Source organism: Engystomops pustulosus, chromosome 5 (assembly GCF_040894005.1).
Source record: "Engystomops pustulosus chromosome 5, aEngPut4.maternal, whole genome shotgun sequence".
Lineage (NCBI taxonomy): Eukaryota > Metazoa > Chordata > Amphibia > Anura > Leptodactylidae > Engystomops > Engystomops pustulosus.
In genome coordinates, this window is record NC_092415.1 from 178,426,818 (window position 1) to 178,450,519 (window position 23,702).

The 23,702-nt window shown below is 41.1% G+C and overlaps 1 protein-coding gene across 5 annotated transcripts in view; it reads left to right on the forward strand.

Moving 5' to 3' along the window:
- DPP6 (dipeptidyl peptidase like 6) overlaps positions 1–23,702 on the forward strand; it is a 1,159,861-nt gene that overhangs the window by 941,278 nt on the left and 194,881 nt on the right. For all 5 annotated transcript variants that reach the window (XM_072153926.1, XM_072153928.1, XM_072153925.1 and 2 more), the window contains one exon: positions 13,222–13,316. In XM_072153926.1, the coding sequence (XP_072010027.1) occupies positions 13,222–13,316 (95 nt within the window). The remainder of the gene's footprint in view (positions 1–13,221; positions 13,317–23,702) is intronic.

Here is a 23,702-nt window from a genome sequence, read left to right on the forward strand (position 1 = left end):
TCACACAGAGCAAGTTCTTGGGCTGATCTCATTCATGAGCTATGGGCTGTCACAGATCTCACTCCTGTGACCACTGATTTGGTGGGCCCATTATCACGTTTATACAATGAGACCAGAGACTGAGTAAGCACATTTTTAAAACTTTGCCCTGTGATCCTATTTCTCCAATCCCACAAGGCATCTATGGACTTTGTCTGCAACTTCGCAGAGACTTTACCTTGAACTTTTCCTCTAATGAGGAACCTAAAGATACTCATATACCTTCAAATGTCCTTGGCCTGAGCTAATTTCTACCTAAAATCATTGGCATACTCTACCCATCCAACCATGCATATCTGATCAGTGGATAGGGGAGGCTCGCCACTATCCGATACATCTTGGCAAGGGCAGAGTGTCCATTCAACCCACCGGAAGTTTTCATTAAGACAATCTAACAACAATGTGGCAGTGAGGAGTTTGCTAACTTCACCTACGTTACCTCCAATTACTTGTTTGGGGTCTTTTAGATCATTTTTCTAGGGCCACTTTAATTTCCAAGAACCCCCCCCCCCCCCACCTCCTCAACTTGAGTCCATCTTTCCATTGACATCCCTTGTCAATGAAGATTTGAAGTCCACCATAAACATAAGATCTTTGTCCTGTCCTAATGAGATTCATTTCTTTTCTTATATAAATGGTCCTATTCTTTAACAAACACATTGTACTTTTATAAAGTAAAGTAAAGATAAGTTCTAAGCAACTACTGTACATATAGATAAAAAAAAGACTTAATTGCATTGGCGCATTTGTTTAACTAATGATTTGGAGACGTGCTGGATGAAAGCAATTACATTGTCAGTTTTCTTGAGTTAAGTAGTCAGTAATGAGTTGACAGACTGTGATTGAGCAATTATGTAAATCTGTTATGAAAAACAAAATGGCTTTTATTTGTTGGCGTAATTCCTCTAACAGGTTATCTATTAAAGAACTGTCACCGTCTTACATTTAGTGTAACTGTAAAAGTGTTAAGGCACAGAGCAGGAAGACGGGTGTTAAATCCATTGTCACCTCAATTGACCCATCTGGTGAGAAGAACATAAACACAGAAAATACAATCTCAGAAACCCTATGTGCTCCAGAGTGGACAATTACTATGAGCTGAAAGCACGGCCATTGAGCCCTGCTCATCATTGGCTTCATACTGGGAGTAATACTTATGAAAATAGGTTACACATAATTGCCTTTTAAAAATACGTACTTAGCACTAGACTTTAAAAGGGTCCTCGAGAGTCACCATTTACGTCTTACAGGGCTCCTGTTGTATATAAAGTAAAATCAACCAGGGAACGCCAACATTTATACACACGGGGGTCTTTTTTATTTGTCTTGCTGTTAAGAGCATGGTTAACTAGACTTGTCGATTAAAGTTCCTTTTGTAACTCCGTCATCCTGCGTATTGTGCCGATAATTTATACCAAAACACAAATAGATATAGTATTTTTAAATAATATTTATTGCACATTGATAAATAAAAAAATAGTTCTTTCTAAAGACTTTTTTTTTTTTTTGCTGATTTTGGGTATAGACTTTAATGTTTCTATCCTGTAAGACACAAAGGGAGGAATTCATAAAGACTGGCATTTTAGTAAATGAGGGTGCAAAATCCAGCACTTAGGATCTGTAGACCAGGTCTGAACTGGCAGTGTTATTTACTTTAGGTGAAGATTATAGTAAATGTGGCAGGCCAGTCGTGGCCTGCTGGTCAGAGAAGCCGAAATCTGGTGTGGAAGTTAAGATTCATGTGCATTTTCCACCAGATAAATGGTGGAGAAGGTATAATGAATCCCCCCAAGGTGTCTGCAGCAGTCAGTCTGTAAATATAATGACTGCAGCAAGATCGGCCCAAACAGGGCCAGCCCCAGCACTGGGTATACCCGGGCAATAGCCAGGGCCCAGTACTGCTGGAGGGGACCCACACAAGGCTGTACATAAGGAATCCATGGGGGGTAAAGGGGGCTGTACATAAAATAACCATGAGTGGGCTGTACATAAAATAAACATGAGGGGGTTGTTTGGTATGAAAAACTATGGAATATTTTAGGGAACAGGAGACTGTTAGTTTCTGAATTTTAATGCTGCCATGTGAAGTCACTGCAAAGCAGCCTACTAAGGCTGGATGCCCAGGAGCCTACTGAAACCTGGAGTCAGCCCTGTGCCAAAAAATTGTATGCTTATTGCCTCTGCCGAAAGGCAAAAGCCAACTGAATTGGCAGGTGGGGTTGAGGGGAGGTGGAATGATTATTGGGTGGGGGAAGGGGGGCTATCGATCCTCTGCAATACAAAGTTTAAATTCCACTGTTGGAATCTACAGTAAAACATGACATGTTGACATGCTACAAATTCCAGGGCCCTCTATTTTACCAATGATGGAAAACCCTGTACCACATTTTCATGTGTATGGCTGACATATTCAAGAAAAAATAAATGAAAATTGTAGGGGTGGCTGCACACTTTTCCTTAACTCTGTACATTCACTTCTATGGGGTTGAAGCAAAAACTGAGCTCTTGTAAAGTACATGTGGAGAGATTTGAGTATCAATGGCCATTTATCTAACTATTCAACTGGATTAGACTCATTTCCCACCAGTGTCCGTGGTTTTCGTTACCCTCTCAATTTTTAGGAGAGTGCAATGAAAAATAAGAACGAAGGTGAATGGAAAGTCTTCGTTCACCTTCCATTCCCTATTGAATTCAATGCACAGAAGGTTGCCTTCCATTATGATTCTGTTAAACTTGAAAAAAGAAATTCCACTATTTCATAATGGAAGCTGCCGAATGCAGATGTGAACTGAGCCTATGAAAGATGAAAGTTGGGGTCTTCTATTTCGGAGCTAAGAATAAGTCCAATAGAATAAATCAAAACTGTTTAAAATATGAATATGCCTTAAACTCTGATGTAACTATGTAAATTGGGAGACTTGGATCATCTATAACAGGATAATGGCAAAAAAAATTGCAATGTCCTCTCTGACCAGTTGTTGGTCGGTTGTAAACTTGACTCCAAGTTCCAGAAACATAGATCCCATACTGATAATTAGATGTAGACATATTTCTGAAGCCATTGTAATGTAGCATTGGACGATATAAGCATCTGATTTTGTATACTTGACCTACAGACAGATGAATTCTCCTAGAAATAAAGACTGTATAAAACATTTCTTGGACGATGACCATTTCCAACAGATCTATGTTAAAACATTGGATTATATCAACATTTTCATTTGCAAGGCGGAAGAAAGCTTGGAGCAGAACACAGCTACTTAGAGATTTAGGATTGTAGCTATTGATTCATATAAACAGACATTTGGCGGTGCGATCGGAGGTGTGGGATGTTTATTTTGCAATTAGTGTTCCTGTTGTAAAAGCAAGACTCTGCACATACCGTAATAACAACCACAACTCTGTCGAGAATCACAATTCTATTTTCTGAAAAAATCTGATATACAGTGGGTCAGAGATCAGAGCTATAACCTGAAGCTCCAAATGTAGAACCTTGACCCAGCTACAAGGTGCCTTTTATTAAAGTATAATGGCAACTGAAATGAGTCTGTAGAGGGTCCTTGAGCCCCCTCTGGCACCTCAGACAGGGTACAACAGCTACTAAACCTACAGGCACATTGCATATCTTTTTGTGAGCACAGAGTTAAACAATTATGAATTGCTAAGAAACTGTTCTAATACCAAAAGTTGTTTAAATGTCATTATTGATTTGTATGGAGGGATGGCTGTGCTCGGCATGATTAGCGAGTAATTACAGAGGTGGAACACAATTTTACCATGATTAGAATAATAAACCTGGCCGTACAAATCTTTTTTCATATCCAACCTCTACTGTCTGAAATACCAAAATGAAGTCTGTCTTAGATCTGCTTAAAGATATTTTGTGATCCCCTCACCATATCCTACATACTATTAGCCGGAATGGCTGTTCTCGCCATAATTAGCGAGTAATTATAAAAGTCGAAAATAATTTTACAGTGATTAGAATAATAATCTTGACCATAGGAATCTCATAGCCAGCCAATATATTCTGTTATACTAAAATAAAGTTTGTCTTAGATATACTGAAAGGGATTTTCTGAGCCCCTCACTATATCTGACATACCGTTAGGAGGAATGGCTATACAACAATTAGTGTGTAAATACATAGGTCAAACTATTTTCCCATGATTAAAATAATGAACTTGGCCATAGGATTTTTTTCTCATCTAATATGTAAAGCTGAGTGTTTGTGCAGTATGTGTGTGTGTGTATATCCGTTAAAGGAATTTGCACCGTCCGGGGGTATTCATGTCACTGCTGACTACTCTGGGGGCATCTCTGTCACTGCTGGATATGCTGGGGGGCATCTTTGTCACTGTTGGCTACTATGGGGGAATTTCTGTCACTGCTGGCTACTCTGGGGGCATCCCCATGACTACTGGCTACTCTGGGGGCATCTCTGTCAATGATGGATACTCTGGGGGACATCCCTGTGACTGCTGGCTACTCTGAGGGACATTCTTGTGATTGCTGGCTGCTCTGGGGGCATCCCCATGACTACTGGCTACTCTGGGGGCATCTCTGTGAATGATGGATACTCTGGGGGACATCCCTGTGACTGCTGGCTACTCTGAGGGACATTCTTGTGATTGCTGGCTACTCTGGGGGCATCTGTGTAACTACTTGGCCACTCTATGGGGCATCCCTGTGATTGTTGGCTGCCCTGGGTGACATCTCTATAACTGCTGGCAGCTCTAGGGGCATATCAGTGACTACTGGCTACTCTGTCCAGCATTGTTGTAAGTGCTGGCTATTCTGTGAGATATCTTTGTGACTGTTGACTTCTCTGGGGGGCATCTCTGTGAATGCTGGCTGCTCTTAGGTGCATATCTGTAAATTCTGGCTCCTATGGGGGCACCTCTCTGATTTCTGGCTGCTCTGGGAGCATCCCTGTAGCTGCTGGCTGCTCTAGGAGCATCCCTGTAGCTGCTGGCTGCTCTGTAGCCATAGCCATACACTAATATGTTATCATTAAATTAGTTAGATTAAGACTTAAATTACAAGTTTAAGGATAAAGTGTGGTACTTAACATCCCGGCACATATTGGTTTGGACCAGGAGGCTCTAGTTGTATGGAGAACCCAGGGCCCACTGGACAGCGAATCCGCCACTGCACATTACTAAATGATCATTAATATTCTATACTTTCTCCTACTTACATGTTAGCCTAGCTTCTGGCCTAGATGGCACATTGGCAGTGTCCATAGTACTGACTCCTAGTCCTAGTCCCAATGCTAGTCACATGCGCTACTGATCCCTGAGAGTTCTCTCTCCTTCTCTAACAGATTGAGCTGAGTGATCTGTGAGTAAGTAAACCTAAAACTGATTGGCAAGGACTTGGCTGGAAACCAGTTCAGAAAACTAGTGTTAGGTATGGAAGAGGGGGATCAGGTGTCCCTCTGCAGGTAGTGCAGCTCCTGAAAATCATGATGCCTGCAGAATGCCATTGAGCTGTGAACTGACTGTCAGAACATTGCAAATCACCTATCCTAAGGAAAATCCATCATTATGAAAAATGCAAGCTGGGAAAATCCCTTTAAGGAGAGTTCCACAAACTTTAACTCTTTGCATTCTTTAATAGGTGTCTCACTACTTATTCTGGCACAGTTAGAACTTTTCCTTTGCCGCCATTGTTCCAAGGTTGTACTGAGGCACTGCCAATATTTTGTCACCCAATAAGGCTCACTAGGGTATTCATTGTCAGGTGTGTGGTCAAGGGCTGGAGCAGAAACAGAATCAGTGGCACAACACATGTTGGTGGTAATTGTAAAAGGGATTCTTTGAAGCAGCCTCCTATGAACATTATTCTACCGATTTTGATGTAGTTTGAATTTTCTCACTGGCCTTTTTTTTAAGCTTAAAACAGTTCAGCTAACAGTATAGAGTCTAATTAGCATAGGTACAGTGGGATAATTAGGCTCCCTACTGACAGATGGGTGGTCTTTGCTCCACCCATTAAACAGTGGAGATCTCAAACTGATTAAACAGTAATAATGGGGGCTGGGGAGTGGTGTTTATTAGTGATGACCGGTGCCTAAACCCAGGCCCCCCACTAGTGACACCAATCAAATTGATTATGGGTGTTAACTGTTTAAATGCCACTGGCAAAGTCACCAGGTGCATTTAAATTACGTGCCACCGTTGTGATAACCGGCATGTCACAATAGAGTTCCTCTATTGCTACTATGGTGATATAATAATTGTGGTTTCCTTAATTCTTCTGCCGCGTTCTATTGTATTGATGGCACTATAATTATGTATTCTATTATGATGATGTCACAATAACCTCTTTCTTCATTATTCTGAATTCTTGGTCACAATAGACTCTTTAAATGTACAGTATAAGTTGCGTTCTACTCTTCCGATGTCACAATAGTGGGATTTTTGGATTGTATTGAAGCAACAAACTATTTGTCTTTATTCCTCAGGCTCCATTTGCGTGAATTTTTTTCCTTATGTTGTAAGTTTATGTTGGGAGGAATCCTGACCTATACTTAAAATAGAAAGCTGCAAAGAACTGTATGGGCTTACAGAGGGATACCTTGTCTCATGCAGCCAATCCCTCTCTCAGAAGCCGGAGGAGCAAACATCAACAAAAGGCATTGACAGGGTCGGCTCCAGGTTTCAGTAGGCCCCTGGGCGACAGAGCCTCAGTGGACCCCTTTGCAGTGAACTCATGTGGCGGCATTAAAAATTCAGTAACTAAAACAATCTTCTGTTTAAGAAGAAGAGCCCTAGTTTATGTAAAGCTCCCCTCATCCTCTATGGATCCCTTATGTACAGCCTTATGTGGGCCCCAGCACTTGCCCGGGTATGCGCAGTGCTGGCACTGGCCCTGGGCAGTGACATATATATCGACAGTTACACAACTAGGACACACCCAAGGTCTCATTTTTACAAAAGATGAGGATGGATGCCATATAGTTGTATCTGTTCTCCCTAGGCTGTTTCCTCTGTTTACTCCAGCCACTGGCAAAAAAAATCATACAGTATACTACACTGTTCCATCCTGTTTCTAGTTGCATGCCAATGTATAAAATTCAGAAATAAACTGGAAAGGAAAAGAAATGTATAAAAAAATAATTAAAAATTTTGTGTCACTCACTTTTTAGCTTAAAAATATGATATTTTTATTCTCTGAGCAAATATGCTTCCAGCAAAATCATATATACAGTATATATAGACTGGACCTCATAGGCCACCGTACATGGCAAACACATGGGTGCTGTCGTGACAACCCCCACCAAACCACTGCGGGGGTGGGGGGAGTGACAGAGGGTTCTCTCTCCTTAGTTGCGGTGATCATGCTTGATGCAACAGTTATGCCGGCACATACTTTAGTTAGGTACGGCGATTGTTAGTTTTGCTAAAAAAACCTTTTACTTACATATGTAAATATCCCTCCGGTGCTATCCTACGTCATCTTCGGAAGGGAGATGGCTTCCGATCTTTAATTATTCCCGCCTCCTTCATTATAGCCGTCCTCCTTCGGGTGCCGAGAGCCGTGACGTCACCAAGCACTCGGCACCTATCGCCGACCGGCTGTGCAAGAGTTAGTATCTCGGCGATAGGTGCCGAGAGCTTGGTGACGTCACAGCTCTCGGCACCCGAAGGAGGACGGCTACAATGAAGGAGGCGGGAATAATTAAAGATCAGAAGCCATCTCCCTTCCGAAGATGACGTAGGGGTAGCACCGGAGGGATATTTAAATATGTAAGTAAAACATTTTTTTTAGCTAAACTAGCGATCGCCGTGCCTAACTAAAGTATGTGCCGGCATTAGTATTAAATAGCCTACCAGGTGGTCTGCTTGCATGATTTTATCATGCGAGCAGTGGTAGGTTTCCTTTAAGGGGTTAAACTGCCCACCAATGAGAGATTTCCTTGCCAGGCAGACGCAACAGGGTCCAGGCATTATGGAAAAGGTAGTCTCCTGCTGCTTTTAGTATCCCAGCACGATCTGCAGGATGATATAGATCGTCCTAATGCAGCAACTTCCTGCTAATGAGGACGATCTATATCGTCCTATGGTGACACCCAGTGCTGTTTTTTTTTTTTTGGCTTTTCGGCTACTCAAAGATATACCTGTGGGGTTTTGTTTGATACATGGGGTGCTTTTACATCTGAAATCAGGTGATAAAAGTGGGAACTCTGCAGAAAACTCAACATTGGGGAACTTTGAAGAGAGACTACACAAAAAAGGTTCAAAAGTACACAGGCCAAAAATAGTCCCAAATAAAAAGAAAAAGGCAAAAAATGGATACAGCTACCCCAGTGTGTTGGAACCCCATCAATCTGATATTCGCTGCAGTTAAGATAAAATAATATTTGGTTATTCATTTGTTTTTGTAAGTTTTATAACATTTATAAAAAATAGCAATTTCTCTAATATTTTCTACATATTCACGGGGGTCAAACTGATGAATTGTGGATAGAGATGAGCGAGTATACTCGTCCGAGCTTGATGCTCGTTCGAGTATTAAGGTACTCGAGACGGCTCGTTGCTCGGACGAGTATTTCCCCTGCTCGAGATCGAGCATTTAATTAAAAAAACACAGTGAAGAACAATGAAGAATAGAATAAAAACAGTGAACACAGTGAACACAGGATCATTTAAGTGAAAAACACAGTGAAGAACACAGTGAAGAATAGATTACAGATGTTCGGCACATCTGCTTACTTGTCGGAAGATACGCGCGGAACGGCGCGAACAAAATAGTATGTGAAGAACAATATATATGTGTGAAGAACACGGTGAGCAGCACAGAGACATGGGGCAGCGGCAGCACGGAGACATCGAGGGGCACGGAGACATCGAGGGGCACGGAGACATCGAGGGGCACGGAGACATCGAGGGGCACGGAGACATCGAGGGGCACGGAGACATCGAGGGGCACGGGGAGACATCGAGGGGCACGGGGAGACATCGAGGGGCACGGAGACATCGAGGGGCACGGAGACATCGAGGGGCACGGAGACATCGAGGGGCACGGAGACATCGAGGGGCACGGAGACATCGAGGGGCACGGGGAGACATCGAGGGGCACGGAGACATCGAGGGGCACGGAGACATCGAGGGGCACGGAGACATCGAGGGGCACGGGGAGACATCGAGGGGCACGGAGACATCGAGGGGCACGGAGACATCGAGGGGCACGGAGACATCGAGGGGCACGGAGACATCGAGGGGCACGGAGACATCGAGGGGCACGGGGAGACATCGAGGGGCACGGGGAGACATCGAGGGGCACGGAGACATCGAGGGGCACGGAGACATCGAGGGGCACGGAGACATCGAGGGGCACGGAGACATCGAGGGGCACGGGGAGACATCGAGGGGCACGGGGAGACATCGAGGGGCACGGGGAGACATCGAGGGGCACGGGGAGACATCGAGGGGCACGGGGAGACATCGAGGGGCACGGAGACATCGAGGGGCACGGAGACATCGAGGGGCACGGAGACATCGAGGGGCACGGAGACATCGGGGAGACTTCAGTGGAAGAAGAGCAGCGGATCCCGGGACAGCGTATCTCCCGACAAGTAAGCAGATGTGCAGAACATCTGCAATCTATTCTTCACTGTGTTTTTCACTTAAATGATCCTGTGTTCACTGTTTTTATTCTATTCTTCACTGTTCTTCACATCTGTTAACTTGTCGGGAGATAATATACGCGCGGAACAGTGAAGAATAGATTGCAGATGTTTGCATACATCTGCTAACTTATCAGAAGACATTCTTTTTCAATTAATTAACACATTTTATTCCCGAACCATGGTCCCTTTGAAAAATGCTCGAGTCTCCCATTGACTTCAATGGGGCTCGTTATTCGAGACGAGCACTCGAGCATCTGGAAAAGTTCGTCTCGAATAACGAGCACTCGAGCATTTTAGTGCTCGCTCATCTCTAATTGTGGATTATCCTGCCTTTACCGCTGCTGTATGTAGGAAAGGTTAAGCAAATGTGTCAAGGCACTGAACATGAGTTTTCATATGAAATTATTCACCTTTTGTTTTAGATATCTCTTCATTCTGGGAAAGTATTCATGTCTCTTACAAAACATGAGAGATCACTTTGCCCTAATAGGGAAACATAATAGTTGAAAGTATTATGCAACTTTCAATAGTTACTGCCATGAAAAGTCAATTTGTTTGATATTTTTTCTGGTTTTTGAACAAAAAAAGAGATTTTTTTTAAAAAAATTGTTACGCTGTGCTTCCAACAATATTATATAAAGGTCCTGGCAGGGCAATTGATCACGGACTGATAAATATCACATGATGTCAATATCAAAATATCAAATAGATGTATATTAGTAATTTACCTAATATCCTGCCCCCCCCCACACATTGACACACATATTAAAGTGGCCAACCCCTTTATTTCTCTCATACAGCCCTCTTCTATGATAAACCTCACCGATTTACCAATTACAAAATCACTTCTAAAACCTAAGCAAATGAGCTCAGTTCGGTCACCTTTTGCCTGAGAAGAGTCACTATTAGAGGCTGAAATGATGGAGTTTTTTCAAATGTCCCTACTTTAAGCATTAAAATACCTAGAATCATAATGTTAGTATCTTTTAAAAGATAAGAATCTTAGGTTTTAAATTACCTTTAGATATGGAGAGTTAAAGTCCCAGCTGGAAAGCTGCATATAAATATCCAGCATCCAATTCCCACCGATTTATTTAACTACCTGTATTTATTTCTGTAGCTCACAGAACTCAAAGTCTGGTATGATTTGCAAGATGAGATTCTTATATTAAATATGTTTGGTTCTAGGTGCTATAGAGCCTAAAATATGGGTCTCTGGACTGATGTCCATAATCCAGCCTAATTTATACTGTTGGGATTATGATAAAAATTCCAGGAAATTTACATGTAATTGTAAATTCTAAGAATAGGCGGGTTTTTCAGAGTCAGTGAACTACAGGTTAATTTCGATGAGGATAAATGTGCATGGAAATATATTTTTATGTTGACAGTTTTGACGCTGTGTCATTATGATTGATGAAATCCATAACTGAATGTTAAGGGTTCAGTAACATTTAACAAGCAAACTGTGAAATAAAAAGTTGCCCCGAGCATATTTTACATTATAGCCTCCAAACAGTTCATCGGAAAATCGTGAGCCGCATCTAATATAAAAAGAAGAAATATGTGATTCTTACATGTCATCTTTATGTATGAGAAGTGCTGTGAGATTCTTACAATCAATAAGTCAATCAATAGGGGCGACAGATAGATAAATACTTGGTAGTCATCGATTGAAGGATTTATCATGTAATAACTATGGCAATTGATTGGATATCATAAATGACTAAAGTGCACAAAGCACATCAATCCCTATCAATATATCGACACATCACAGTTTTTCTAAAATGTTTCCCCCATTAACAAGTCAATACATGGAATCAGGGGAGAGCTGCTTACCGTATTTTTCGGACTATAAGGCGCACAAAAAATCCATAGATTTTCTCAGAAATCAAAGGTGCGCCTTATATATGAACCATACTTACAGACAACAGCTGCCCTGAACTATGCACAGGTCTGCCACCTGCTGGTCATTCATCCTTACAATCCGGTGCGCCTTAAAATCCGGTGTGCCTTATATATGAACCTAGAGGTTTTAGCAGGCATTTATTGATGGTGCGCCTTATAATCCGGTGAGCCTTATAATCTGGTGCGCCTTATAGTCCGAAAAATACGGTGTATATATAGCCTAAAAAATAATCTGTCTGTGGTTTGACAGTAAAGGAAACCTACCATGAGGAATCTACTATGAGACATAGCTTCCTCCTGCTGCCTCTTCCCTAATTTGTCATTTAATTTTTTTTTTTATCCCAGAACCTAACTTGTAAAAAGCTTCATTTTACTAATAGGTAAATTACCTGCAGAGACTACTCCACCCTGAGTAAATCCCTCCCAATGTCTGTATGTTTCACTAAGCCCAAATTGCTGTACAAAATGAAAAACTCATAGCATTATCAGTACAGTACAAGACATGAAGCAATGGCAAGTGACGTGTGAGGCACTGTCCAAAAAATCAATCAGCATTGACCATCTGATCCTGTTCATTCTGTTTTCATCTCTTGTGGATGAAAAGTGGACAAATAAAAATTCAGAACTGTATTTATGTAGCACTGGCAGCTGACGACCCTTGCGGGTCCCGGAAGCCAAGTTACTTGCAGTTGCTGGGACTCTTACCTTTCCCATCTTCTTGCCACGCTTTTTGAGCCCCAGGGACATAGAATCCTACTCCTATAGGGGATGTCCAATAATCATCAGTTAGAATTCCATGGTGTTGTCTGTTTGTTTTTAAAATTCTTGAGGCAGGCAGGGGAGGGATTTCTAAAAGAACCAAACTGTACTCAGATCCTCTGTCACTCTCGGTGTCCCGCGCCCCTGTCTAGCCATGCCATGCCCCTGTTTCTTTACAGGGGCACGGAAGATTCTCTGAGGTCAGCGAGGTACCTGGCAACACTCACCCTCCCCCATATCTTAGTGTATGATACAGCGCTGGGAGTAAGTACAAGTGGGAGTAGCCAGCCTCGATTCACCATAATCTGGCCTTGGTGACTCTGTCCAGATCCCTGCCTAGGGTTTAACCAATAGGAAACCAACAGGGTTACTTAGACAAATCCCTTGGTAACAGCCAAAGTTTCCAACCTGCCTAAAATAGGTAAAAATATTGATTTTGGGAGTTTTTAGAGTACTGGGAACCCAGTATAAAAGAAATAATGACATGTTCTGTGCCATATATATTATTGAACAGTCTACTTCAGACTCCTATCCCAAATAAGAGCCCATATCCCCACCGGGAGTGTGAGCTTGGGATCAGCTCTCGGTGATGTCTGGAGTTATTGGTGCTCTATAAATTCCTGTGTCATCCATTGACCTTCCACGACCTGCCCTGGGCACGAAACAGTCACCATAATCCCTTTGCCTAGAGTATTTCTTGAATGGTTTCTACAACTTTTATTATTCCGCCTGTTTTTCTCAATCTAAGATCATTTTGTCCTCTTATTGCATCGTTTGCTCTGATGTGATCTGCTTGGAGACTTTTCTGCTCAATTGATTTTTAGACTCTTATTTTAGTACAAAACTCTCATATTCTTGGCCGTTTGTTTGTTTTCCAGGCAAAGAATTGTTATTTAGGACACAGCAAGGCAACGTGGTAAAGCTGAATGTGGAGAAGAACGAGTCAACATTACTGATAGAGAAGAAAATGTTTGTAAGTAGAACCTCACCAATGACTTTCTAAAATATGTCTTAATATGAACGGTCATATTGTGGTCAACATGTTCCCTTGGATTCAATGTTATAAAGATTTTCTCTCATAGATGGATTGATGCTAGAGTGTAATACCTTGGTAATATAGTCCAAATAGAGAGGCATATCCAATGCCTGTAGCTCTCAAATGCAGACGACCGCCCCCCCCCCCAAAAAAAAAAAGATTCTTTACAATTGTATATACATTGTGTATATTGGTCTACTGTGTGCATGACTTCAAAAATTGCCCATTATTTCAATGATTTATCTCAGATCCAGACTATGTATATATATACCACAGTCTGATCTCTACCATTCATAGATGGCCACATACAGCACTTTACCATAGGCTAGGCTCTGGCGCCTTAAAGGAAATCTACCATCAAAATCAAGCATGGATAAACCAGGATACTAACTCATAGAACCAGACACCATGACTGTGGTAATCTTCTTATATTTGTTATCCATGTCCTTCCTTTGAAAAATAAAGTTTTAAAATTATGCTAATGAGCCTGAGGGGCTCTGGTGCTATAATGAGCAGAACATGTCTCCCCCTCTACCTGCTCACTCTGCCTGTGTAATCTGGAGGGGGGAGATCTGTTCTACTCATTGTAGCAACCAGTGAAAAGACATCACTGAGGGCTCTGGAAACACCCAAAATATACATTAATTAGCATAATTTCTAAAGTTTATTTTAGGCCATAAATAACAAATATAAGAAGATTAACACATATATGCTGGGATCCCCATTATTCACGAGAACAGAGATCTAATTTTTACTAATTAATGGAGCGGCAGGTTGATCGTTTGTCCTGGAGCCACCTTTAAATACAGAGATTGTCGAGTAAAGTATCTCTGGCATCCTCATAGACAGTAGACAGAAGCCAATTTCTGACGCTTCCTTAGTGAAGATCTTTGAACCCTTTTTGTACCTATTTCTCTCCTTTTAATGGATATGTCATGGGTAATGAAAACTGAACCCAATAAAACTTGGGTTTGGTTGAGGGCAGCCAAACTAAAATTTTAAAAGTCGGGTCATCATTCCCAATGATGTATCAGGGAGCAAAGATCCTCCCCAGCACCCTGCACTAACGGCATGCTAGCGCTAGTGTGGGACGCATAAGGTTAACTACCACTGGTGGCTTTTAAAGAGCAGCATTAAAAGAGAAGTGTCAGCACCAATCACAGGCATTAGCCGCAGTGGGGAAGAGCCAAACCTGGACCAGGACTTAACTGCCTGTGAAGTTTGGCGTCGGGTCCAGAGGAATGTTGCAGTTTGGGTCAACTCAACACTATACATTTTACACTCTGTTATGTATTTAGGTGTCATTTTTTATTTCACTTCCGTACCTTATAAATGAACATGAATATTGCTCATTTTGATTAAGCTTTGATCTTTTTATTTGCTTATTGTGTTACATTGATATTAGTTTCCCTCACCTGTAGGTAGGTTAATTTTTGGATTTGTTGCAGGACACATGGGGGAATTTATCTTATTCTTTTCTCTGTTTTTGCATATTTTTTTTAACCCACGCAGCAGAGTTTTAGGCGACCGAGGTTTCTAGTTTTGTGCCTGATTTATATTTGGAATCAATTTTGTGCAGTATAGGCAAAAAGTCAAAAAATTTGGCACAAAAATGGACTCCTCTCCCCTGCTGGCATAGAAAAAAGATAAAGATTGTTATCCCAAAAAATCTTGTGTGACTTTGTGTGAGAGACTCCGATTTCCATCCAAAAGACAAATGACCTTTATGTTGTTCACATAATTTGCCCTCATTTGGCAATGTTTCTTGTGCTTTTTTCATTGTGATATTTCTAATTAAAATTCTCATCCTTTTTGTATGTGAATGGAGCAGTTCGACCTTTGCCTCCATCTATTAGACAATTAAACAGGACCCCTGTTGATATGACGAGGGTATAATCCAGATAATCAGATTCTTACCTTCTAATATGCAGGTAGGGGTTAACCACAACCTCTTTAAAGCTGTATTTCCAAAAAACTATAAAAGTATAAAATATACAGAATTGAGGAGTTAAAACACTTAACACACATCAGATGCTCAGGGGAATTTTTTTATTTCCAGGTCATTTTTGTTTTATATCAGGAGAGGGAATACTTCCTTTTCGAAAACTGCTGAGAACTGTAAATGCTCCTATGACAAGTGGATTTATAATAGTAGAAAAAGCACATAATTTAGGCAGCTGGATGTCGGAAGAGTATATCGTCTATCGTCTTCTGTATTTAAGCATTTTTTTATTGTGGCGTCTTTGCCATAGAACGTCTCGTAGGCGGACAAGTTGTCCAAATAAAACATCATATAACAGATTTTTCGCTCCTTTATCAAAGGCTTTTTGTTTCATTACTTTGTACTACATAAACACTGGACTTTATTATATGGTTTTTGTCTGATGATGAATGTAAGACTTCCCAGCTCCACATCCTTGCCGCGTACTCTACCTGATGTCTGGTCCAGAACATCAAAGACCTGGCACTGTTTGAACAGAGAACTGAGCTGCTCTTCAACTTTATGATTAAAAGACTACAGCGGCAGCGCCTGTCAAATACTCCAAGTCTCTGGACTTCCACTAAAGTTACACTCCAAATAGGAGGCAACCTGAGGACTGGGGCAGGTGCGATACTGGATTTTTCAGCTAAAATAATTTATACAGATGGCATTTAATAAGCAGGAAAATATGTTTTGTGTCTACAAAGTGCTTGTAGGGTCGTCTCGGTTTGCAGTGGTTGAACATCTTTTTCCCAGTGACCATATTGGGAAGACTCGTTAGATTTTCTGAGACTAGAACAATTCTTGTCCAGAACATATAGAGAACTTGGGTCATCAGAATTGATATGGCAACAATCTGGGTGTAGGTTTTTAGGTTTCTGGGAATTATCCCAGTGCTATACCCTGTGGTCACCATATTATGAAAGTATAAGTTTATACTGCAACAAACATTGGGAACTGTCCATCATTTTAAACTCCATATTATCCACTGGATGGATTGCTTCAAGTAGGATTTGCAATGAAACATGTTCCAAATTTGTTCAGATAGAATTCGAGGTGGAGGCTTTACCAGAGACCTGTGCTATCTAAATCCGTAATACTTTCACATGTTACTGTACTCGCTTACATTATCAGATAGATGCATCCTCCTGTAGCCATTGACCATTCTCAGGTCCATCACAGACAGTGCACTGAGCTTTATATCAGTTCTTCACGCCCTCCTTTTCTCTACACCTAGCATCCTCTATTAAATGCCTTGCACCACAGTGATGAACCCTCTTAACCTTCTTGTCACTGAGGATATTCCTCTGTCCTGTTCAGTTAGTCTATAGATGTATAACACATGAATGATCCAAAGGCAGTACCACTGTACTATAAAGAAAGGGGGTCATCATCTACATAGAAATCATTACTTTGTGAGCATTATTGTAAAGTGTGTGTTTAAAAAAATGTTTTTCTTATCCCATCCTGGAAAACGTATATGCTTATTTCCTATTTTATTCAACTTAGGAAAATGTAAATATTCTTTTTAAACATACTGGGGCATATTTATTACGTCCTCTGCTAGCACTTCCGATTATTTGCCCTAATCCGCCACCTTCCCGCCAGTGGGGCGTAAAGGGTCAGGAAGGGGGGTGGAGGCGCAGCTGGCAGGTCAGAGGGCGAGGCCGGCCAGGAGTGGGTCGGCACGGGGCGTTACTGTCCCTGCACCGGTGCACTCACTGCCGCCGGCGACTCTTCCCATTGCGAAAATGCAGCGGCGGGCATATCATGATAAATATGCCCCCATATATGTTTATATATATAAATATACTTGGAGTGCCACCATTTTTTGATTTTTATGTGTGAAAGGATTTAACAAACCTGAAGGTTGAGCACCCGATTTTTTCTTGACTGGCGCAGCTGAATTGTTTTAATTTTTCTATATATATACACAAATACAGCATATACACATCACACATATACACACATGAAACAAGCGTCGGGGTAGCGCATCCTTGCTCTCTAAATATTTATACATCATGGGTAAGTGGACTGGGGGATTCTGTGAAATATGCAAATTCGTTTTTTTAGGATGCGACGAGAAAAAACACACCTCATTTGCTATCTTGTAAGGCAGCTCCCTTACCATCAACCATGACTTTCAGGAAGCCTAATAACATGATGTGGGATTAAAGCCAAACCAGTATATCTGTTCCAGAAGGAACAGATACCCAACTGTAGGTAGCACTGTTTCAATGTGGTGAAAGAGACATGGTTTTCCTTGTCCCATCCTGGAATTTATTTGCATATTTCCCAGAATGTGGAAACAGCACTGTCTACAGTTAGGAGCAAAGAGGTGTAGTTTTCCTTTCCCATACTAAGTTTTTTTTCAGGCAGAGGGAGAGGAGAAGTGCTGAGGCAGAGTGAGACATTGTAACAGCTGCAGCATGGGGGGTCTTCAGTTCTATTATCATAATTTTAAAAGTTGATCTTATAAGGAAGATAGATCATAGATAACAATTACAAGAAGATTACCACCGTCATGGTACCTGGATCTATAAGTAAGTGCCCCTGGTTTATCATGCTTGATTTTGATGGTAAATTTCCTTTAATGTTGCATATTTGGAATGTGCCTCCATTGGTCACCATCCTTTGTATGTTACACTGAATACAATACCCGGTTCATTCTGGCGACTTCGGGTCACAAACCTTCTTGGTGCTCTATGATTTCCAGCGTTCACAGTCGGATAATAGACCATGGATGACTTCAAGATCATCCCATGTATTGCTATCTATTATCCATCTCATCACGTGAAGCTGGGGAATCTTTCTATGATAAAAATCAGGTTGATTATAGGAAGAGGCTCTGATTATATCTTCCACTTGGCATCAAGAAAACTTGTCATTGTGGTCTGCCAAATATTCAGGGTAATGGCCCATGGAAATCGATACTTGCATTACCTTTGTTACATTACATTAGGCCAGTCTGACATTTCCTATGACTCCCTCCAGGCATAGAGTGTTGTACTTGTGTATGCCGTACAGCATCGGCTTGTGTTTTCTGCCTGTTGATCTATCAAGAAAAACATTTTGCCTCCTGTAATCTCTCTGTGTCTGAAATACCTTGATGGCGACGATGTGCTGGGAATTACACTCGCTCTAGCAACAAAGTTTACTTTCTGATTCCACAGACTGGAACAATTGCTTTGTGCATTTTTTTTGCCAAAGCCCCAAATCCTCTTGTATTTGTACAGTTCCAGTTTAAAGTGTGAAACCTGCAATTGTATTAGGCAGCTGAAATGTCATTTTGTACCTTTTGCCGTGGATAATGCTTTTCAAATGACATTACACAAGATTTATTGAACTCAACGCTTCCATCAGAAAATCTTCGCTCTGTATTTGGGTAAAGAAAATCAACATCTTCCCCCGATGATGAAAGTTACACTTTTATGAATTGAAATATGTGAATGACATTTTAGATCCCGAACGCTTGTTTTCTGAAGGTTTCGGTCCTCGACGTACGCACTCTCTAGTCGTGGACTTCAGTGTCAGTCGTAGTAAAAGAGGCACAATTTAGCTTTTCTTTTGTTCATAATTTATTTTCTATATACATAATTTATTATTTACTTTATGTAAAATTATTATTATTATATCCATGTGTTTGTCCTATATAGATGGGTACAAACATGATCAAAGCCATAAAACATTATGGGGGAATAGGAAAAAAAAGTAAGGAGGAAGCAAGAGTAATGTTCCTGGCCCAATTTTAGTATGACAGATTATCGTCATCATCATGAACCTAGGAAGCAATGTCTATTGGTCTGGGAAGATCATGACAGAGATATTGTAGAGTTGAAGTAGTGTTATTGTAACACAAGGTCTGGAAACAGAATGAATACATAGACAAAGACAGTGGGCCATCAGACTAGTCGCCTTGCCAGATGTCACTTACTATCACTCAGCCCACACTAGGCGGTAGGTAGACAACTTGAACATAATCCATCCCTGTTCTGAAATGAAAAACTTAGAGACAAGACAGTACAAACAGATAAGAATAGTTGAGAGAGCCAGGTTACAACTAGAGGGCAAACAAAGTACAAAAACAGAAGACAGTAGAATAGTCTGAACACAAGACAGAATACCAGAAAAATACAGATCAGAATCACAGGAATGGTAAGGAGGTAACTAAAAAGAAACTTGAAAGCCAACACCCGAGAAGGGTGATCAAGATTTTTGTGTGATTCCGGAGCCCCAACCCCAACAGTGATTGGACCAGAAAACACAGAAAACAATGTGATGAATGTGAGAAGATGTCAATCACACTGGATTATCTGTGGAGGAAACAAAACAAAGCTTCAGAAAAGAGACAGATGTGATGCGTATCAATCCAGACAGTTTAGATAGCTTAAACCTGTGTTGACGCTACAGTGTTCAAGAAAAACACCAGCAAACAGTCACATATCATCGACAGAGGAGGACACAGATATAGATGTAACAGTTACTCTAGACAAAATATTGGATACGCTGGTTTTTCAGGATTTGGAAGTTGTTGACCAACTCTAAACACTGTTCTTACTTACATCAGCTGGACAGTGACGGTGTGACAGGTAGGCCATCAGTAACAGGATCCTGAAAAAACTCCACCAGAAGGAGAGGGAGGCCTAGTGTTCAATCTGAAAAATAGACAAATGAAAAACTAATGAAGGACATGAACAAGGATTGACATTAAGGGCTAAACATTGATGGACAGTCAGACAGAAAACTGGAGCAAATGCTTAAATAAATGAGAGCTAATGTTTAAGAATTGGCACAATTGAGGCAATAATATACTGCTAGTAGCAAGTGCAGCCAAATTAACATATCATTCACGTGGATAGAAATAGTAAACGCATAAAGCAATGGCTACTCATACTTATTGCATCTACCCAGGGGTGCTCATCATCTTGGTAGACATGGGTTATTTGTGCTATAAGTTACAAACTTAGAAGATTCCAAAATCCGTGCCATACTTGTTCACAAGTTGTGGTGGGTGTTAGCTTTGTTCTTTACACTTTTTTAACAACTGATTTTCAATTTCTGACTCACCGTAGCAATTTCAGCAATATAAGGTGACCCAAAGCGGAGTGGGCCAGCGCTCGGCGTTCCTCCCCATACTGCTGCACATTTGCTAAAGTCTGAAAACTTTCATGAGTGGAATTGCGACGCAGCTCTATGCCAGGCAGGACTCGGCATAGAATGGTACACCAGTGCACTACATACATCAGGAGGCAGAAGCCTATGTACTCCTTTGTATCTATGGTAGGGTCCACTATGGGTGTAATAGTAGTAGATTTTCGTTATGGATTTTGTTTGGATGGGATTTTATATTGTAGATGCTCAGAGTAGATTTCAGCCCTAGGCATGAATTTAGCATTGAATTTACAGTAAAAGCCCATGTTAAATATCCAAGTGCAATAAATTTGCATTGATGCCCATGTGGATTCACAGCAGAAAAATCTACCATGTGATGATCTACCCTCTATCATCCTTCTATTCTTTTGTCTCTCTCTTTCTCTACACATCTTTTGATATCGCTCCATCTCATATTATCATTCCCCCTATGAGAAGTCGTCCCCATAACATTGTACCTTGTGGATTTTCCTCCAGTGACTTTTCAATTTGTCTTTGACATTATACATTACATCCCGGTGTTTGCTTCAAAAGAAGCTATATAATCTTTTGTCAGCAAAATCCAGCTGTAACTCCCCGTGTCAGAGCTATCACCATCCATAGCTCCGGCATATTTCACCTGTCAAACTACTGAAGTTCTTCCAGGGAAGTGCAGCAGGTTCACTCACACACTCAAACAGAGAAAATCTATTTGGATTAAGTAAATTGGTAACACCAACCATAAGTACAGCCAATCCGTACAACTCTGAATCTTTAATACTCCCTGCAAAACATTATATCTAGAGAAGAATGTTACAAAGGTTCATTTTTTATTCTCTTTGCAAGTAAAAGTCTTCAGTTCTCAGGTTTTTAGGATTATAAGGATCATATTCTTAGGCCGCCTTCACGTGACCGTAGGGGGACATATGTACGGCAGCAAGGTAGCGTAGATATGTCCCCCATAGAGAAAGCGATGGTCGCACGGAGTGATACAGTATTCCACATGTTCTATCTTTCCTTGTGTTACGTCCCGTACATTATGGATTGCAATGGAGAGCTTCCTCTCCATCACGGCTGACATATGCCCACTCAGCCGTAGGAAGATTATGCATGCGGCCTTTGGAGGATTATACTTTTTCCACTAGTATGACTTCAGAAGGACCATCAGTTAGATATTGTAGCTATGGTTGGTCATTAATCTCCACTTATTTCCATGATATGTGGTGGATGCCCCATACTGTTTCTATATTTCCCACAAAGTTTGAATGTATAGACAGGACACAGGTAAGAGTGTCATAAGGATAAAGATATAAGCTTTTGTGAATGAAATATCTCAATCTTGGATGGGGGAGACAACTACTTTGTCTTTGTCTAAAGTAAGTTCCAGTATTCATATGTTGTTAGATATGGTATCCACCAATGGTTATAATAAGTATTGCATCACTTTTAGATGTCTCGGAGCAAGTATAATCTTTTGCCCCAGTGTCGGACTATCGGATTGTCTGGAGCCCACCAGTAAAATCTTTTCATGGGCCCTACAGGTAGATATTATCTGATATCCATTCACATATTCTCAAAACATAGCTGGCCCATAGTTTTCTCTCTAGCCCTTGTTTTGGATAATTTTCATAATAGTCCATAACCTGCTGGCTGCCCTTAGCCATGTGAGCCAGAAATACATGCCATAAATTAGCCAGCCTCAGGTTGTAGAAAGATGCTGCAAAGTGATTGATAAGTTCATAGAGGGAGGATATTGGTTGGCTTTACAACTCAGTCATCCGAAGCATATATAGTATCCAAAAATAAGCTGGGAAATTGGAAAGATGATATATCCATATTATTACAGGATAGTTGAAATGCTGAATTATATCTGTACTGTGAGGGTTCTGCACAACTCATGGGGACCTCAGGGCCCAACAAGCTCAAGGTCCCACCAGTAGATTCACAGCGCCTGTATCACCCTCTCTGGTCTTCAGGGTTGACCGTTTCTGGTGGCACATTCCTGAGGAACCACATATTGCTCTTGGATTGTGTGACTTCTGAGTGGTCCTATCTTCCCTGGACGCTTCCTAAAAGTGCTATCTAGCTATTGCAAAGAGGATATAGTTTATATATCGCCCTAATATAAAATGGTCAATGCAGAATAGAAATCGACCAAACTATAACCCATCATGAGGTATCAGTCTTCTTGTACACATGCTTGGCCATTGTTTTTTGCACTAAAATGCTGCAGCCTACAAAAAATTACTGAATGTGGGAGATGATCTGTAGTACTATACATTCAGCAGTAGTAAAATTTAACGATCCACCTCATCCAAAAACAACATGTGTAATTTGGTTATTAGTCGAAGTGAAAACTCTAATGCAACAACAGTATATAGGTAATGTAGCAGACGGTAGACCTTGGGCTCTCCTCCATAATATATACTTTTCAAGTATCACATCTTCCAAATGTGAGTATATACTTTTTTATTCATTATGAACATATAAATTATGAAAATGAAGCTTTTTCTAGACTCTTGCTCTTGCTTTATTATGTGCGTTGGCACAGGAGGGTTATTGTGGTGGTGCCAGCATGTATTATGAAGAAAGGTAGGTACGTCTGACTGTGATCCAGACCTCCCTATGAGTCTTTTCACAGCTTAGCTAAGAAGCCAGGAGATGACCCTGTTTTGTATATATCACATCTGCCTACACAAAGGTAGGTGGGAGTATAAAGCTCAGTGTTTAGACCCCCTGCAACTGCTGGGCCCTCTGACAGCACCCAATAGATTTATTGGAAACTCTAGCTGTATACATAGTAATACAATAAACACTCAGAGAAAAAAGAGACGGTGTATGGGAGGTTCAGTGGGTAAATGTCACTCTTAAATTTTTTTAAGGGAAAAAAATCTAATACTTACTAAATAGTTTATAGATTGTAAGCTCCTGGGATCAGGGCCCTCATTTCTATTCCTATTGTTTCCCTTGACATTGTTTTTGTGTTATTAGGCTACATTCAGACGAACCTGTACCCGCCATACCATAGCCTGGTGGGAACACGGCGGCGCACAGGAGAGGAGGAGGGGGTGGAGTCCCACTTTTGGTTGGATAAATCAGTTTATGAAAAATCTTTGAAAGATGTTGCAGTTGCACTGCTGTAAATGGGGTGTTAGTTAGGACCCACATTATCTAATAAGTAGCCTGCAGGGGCCAGGGGACAACAAAGGCAG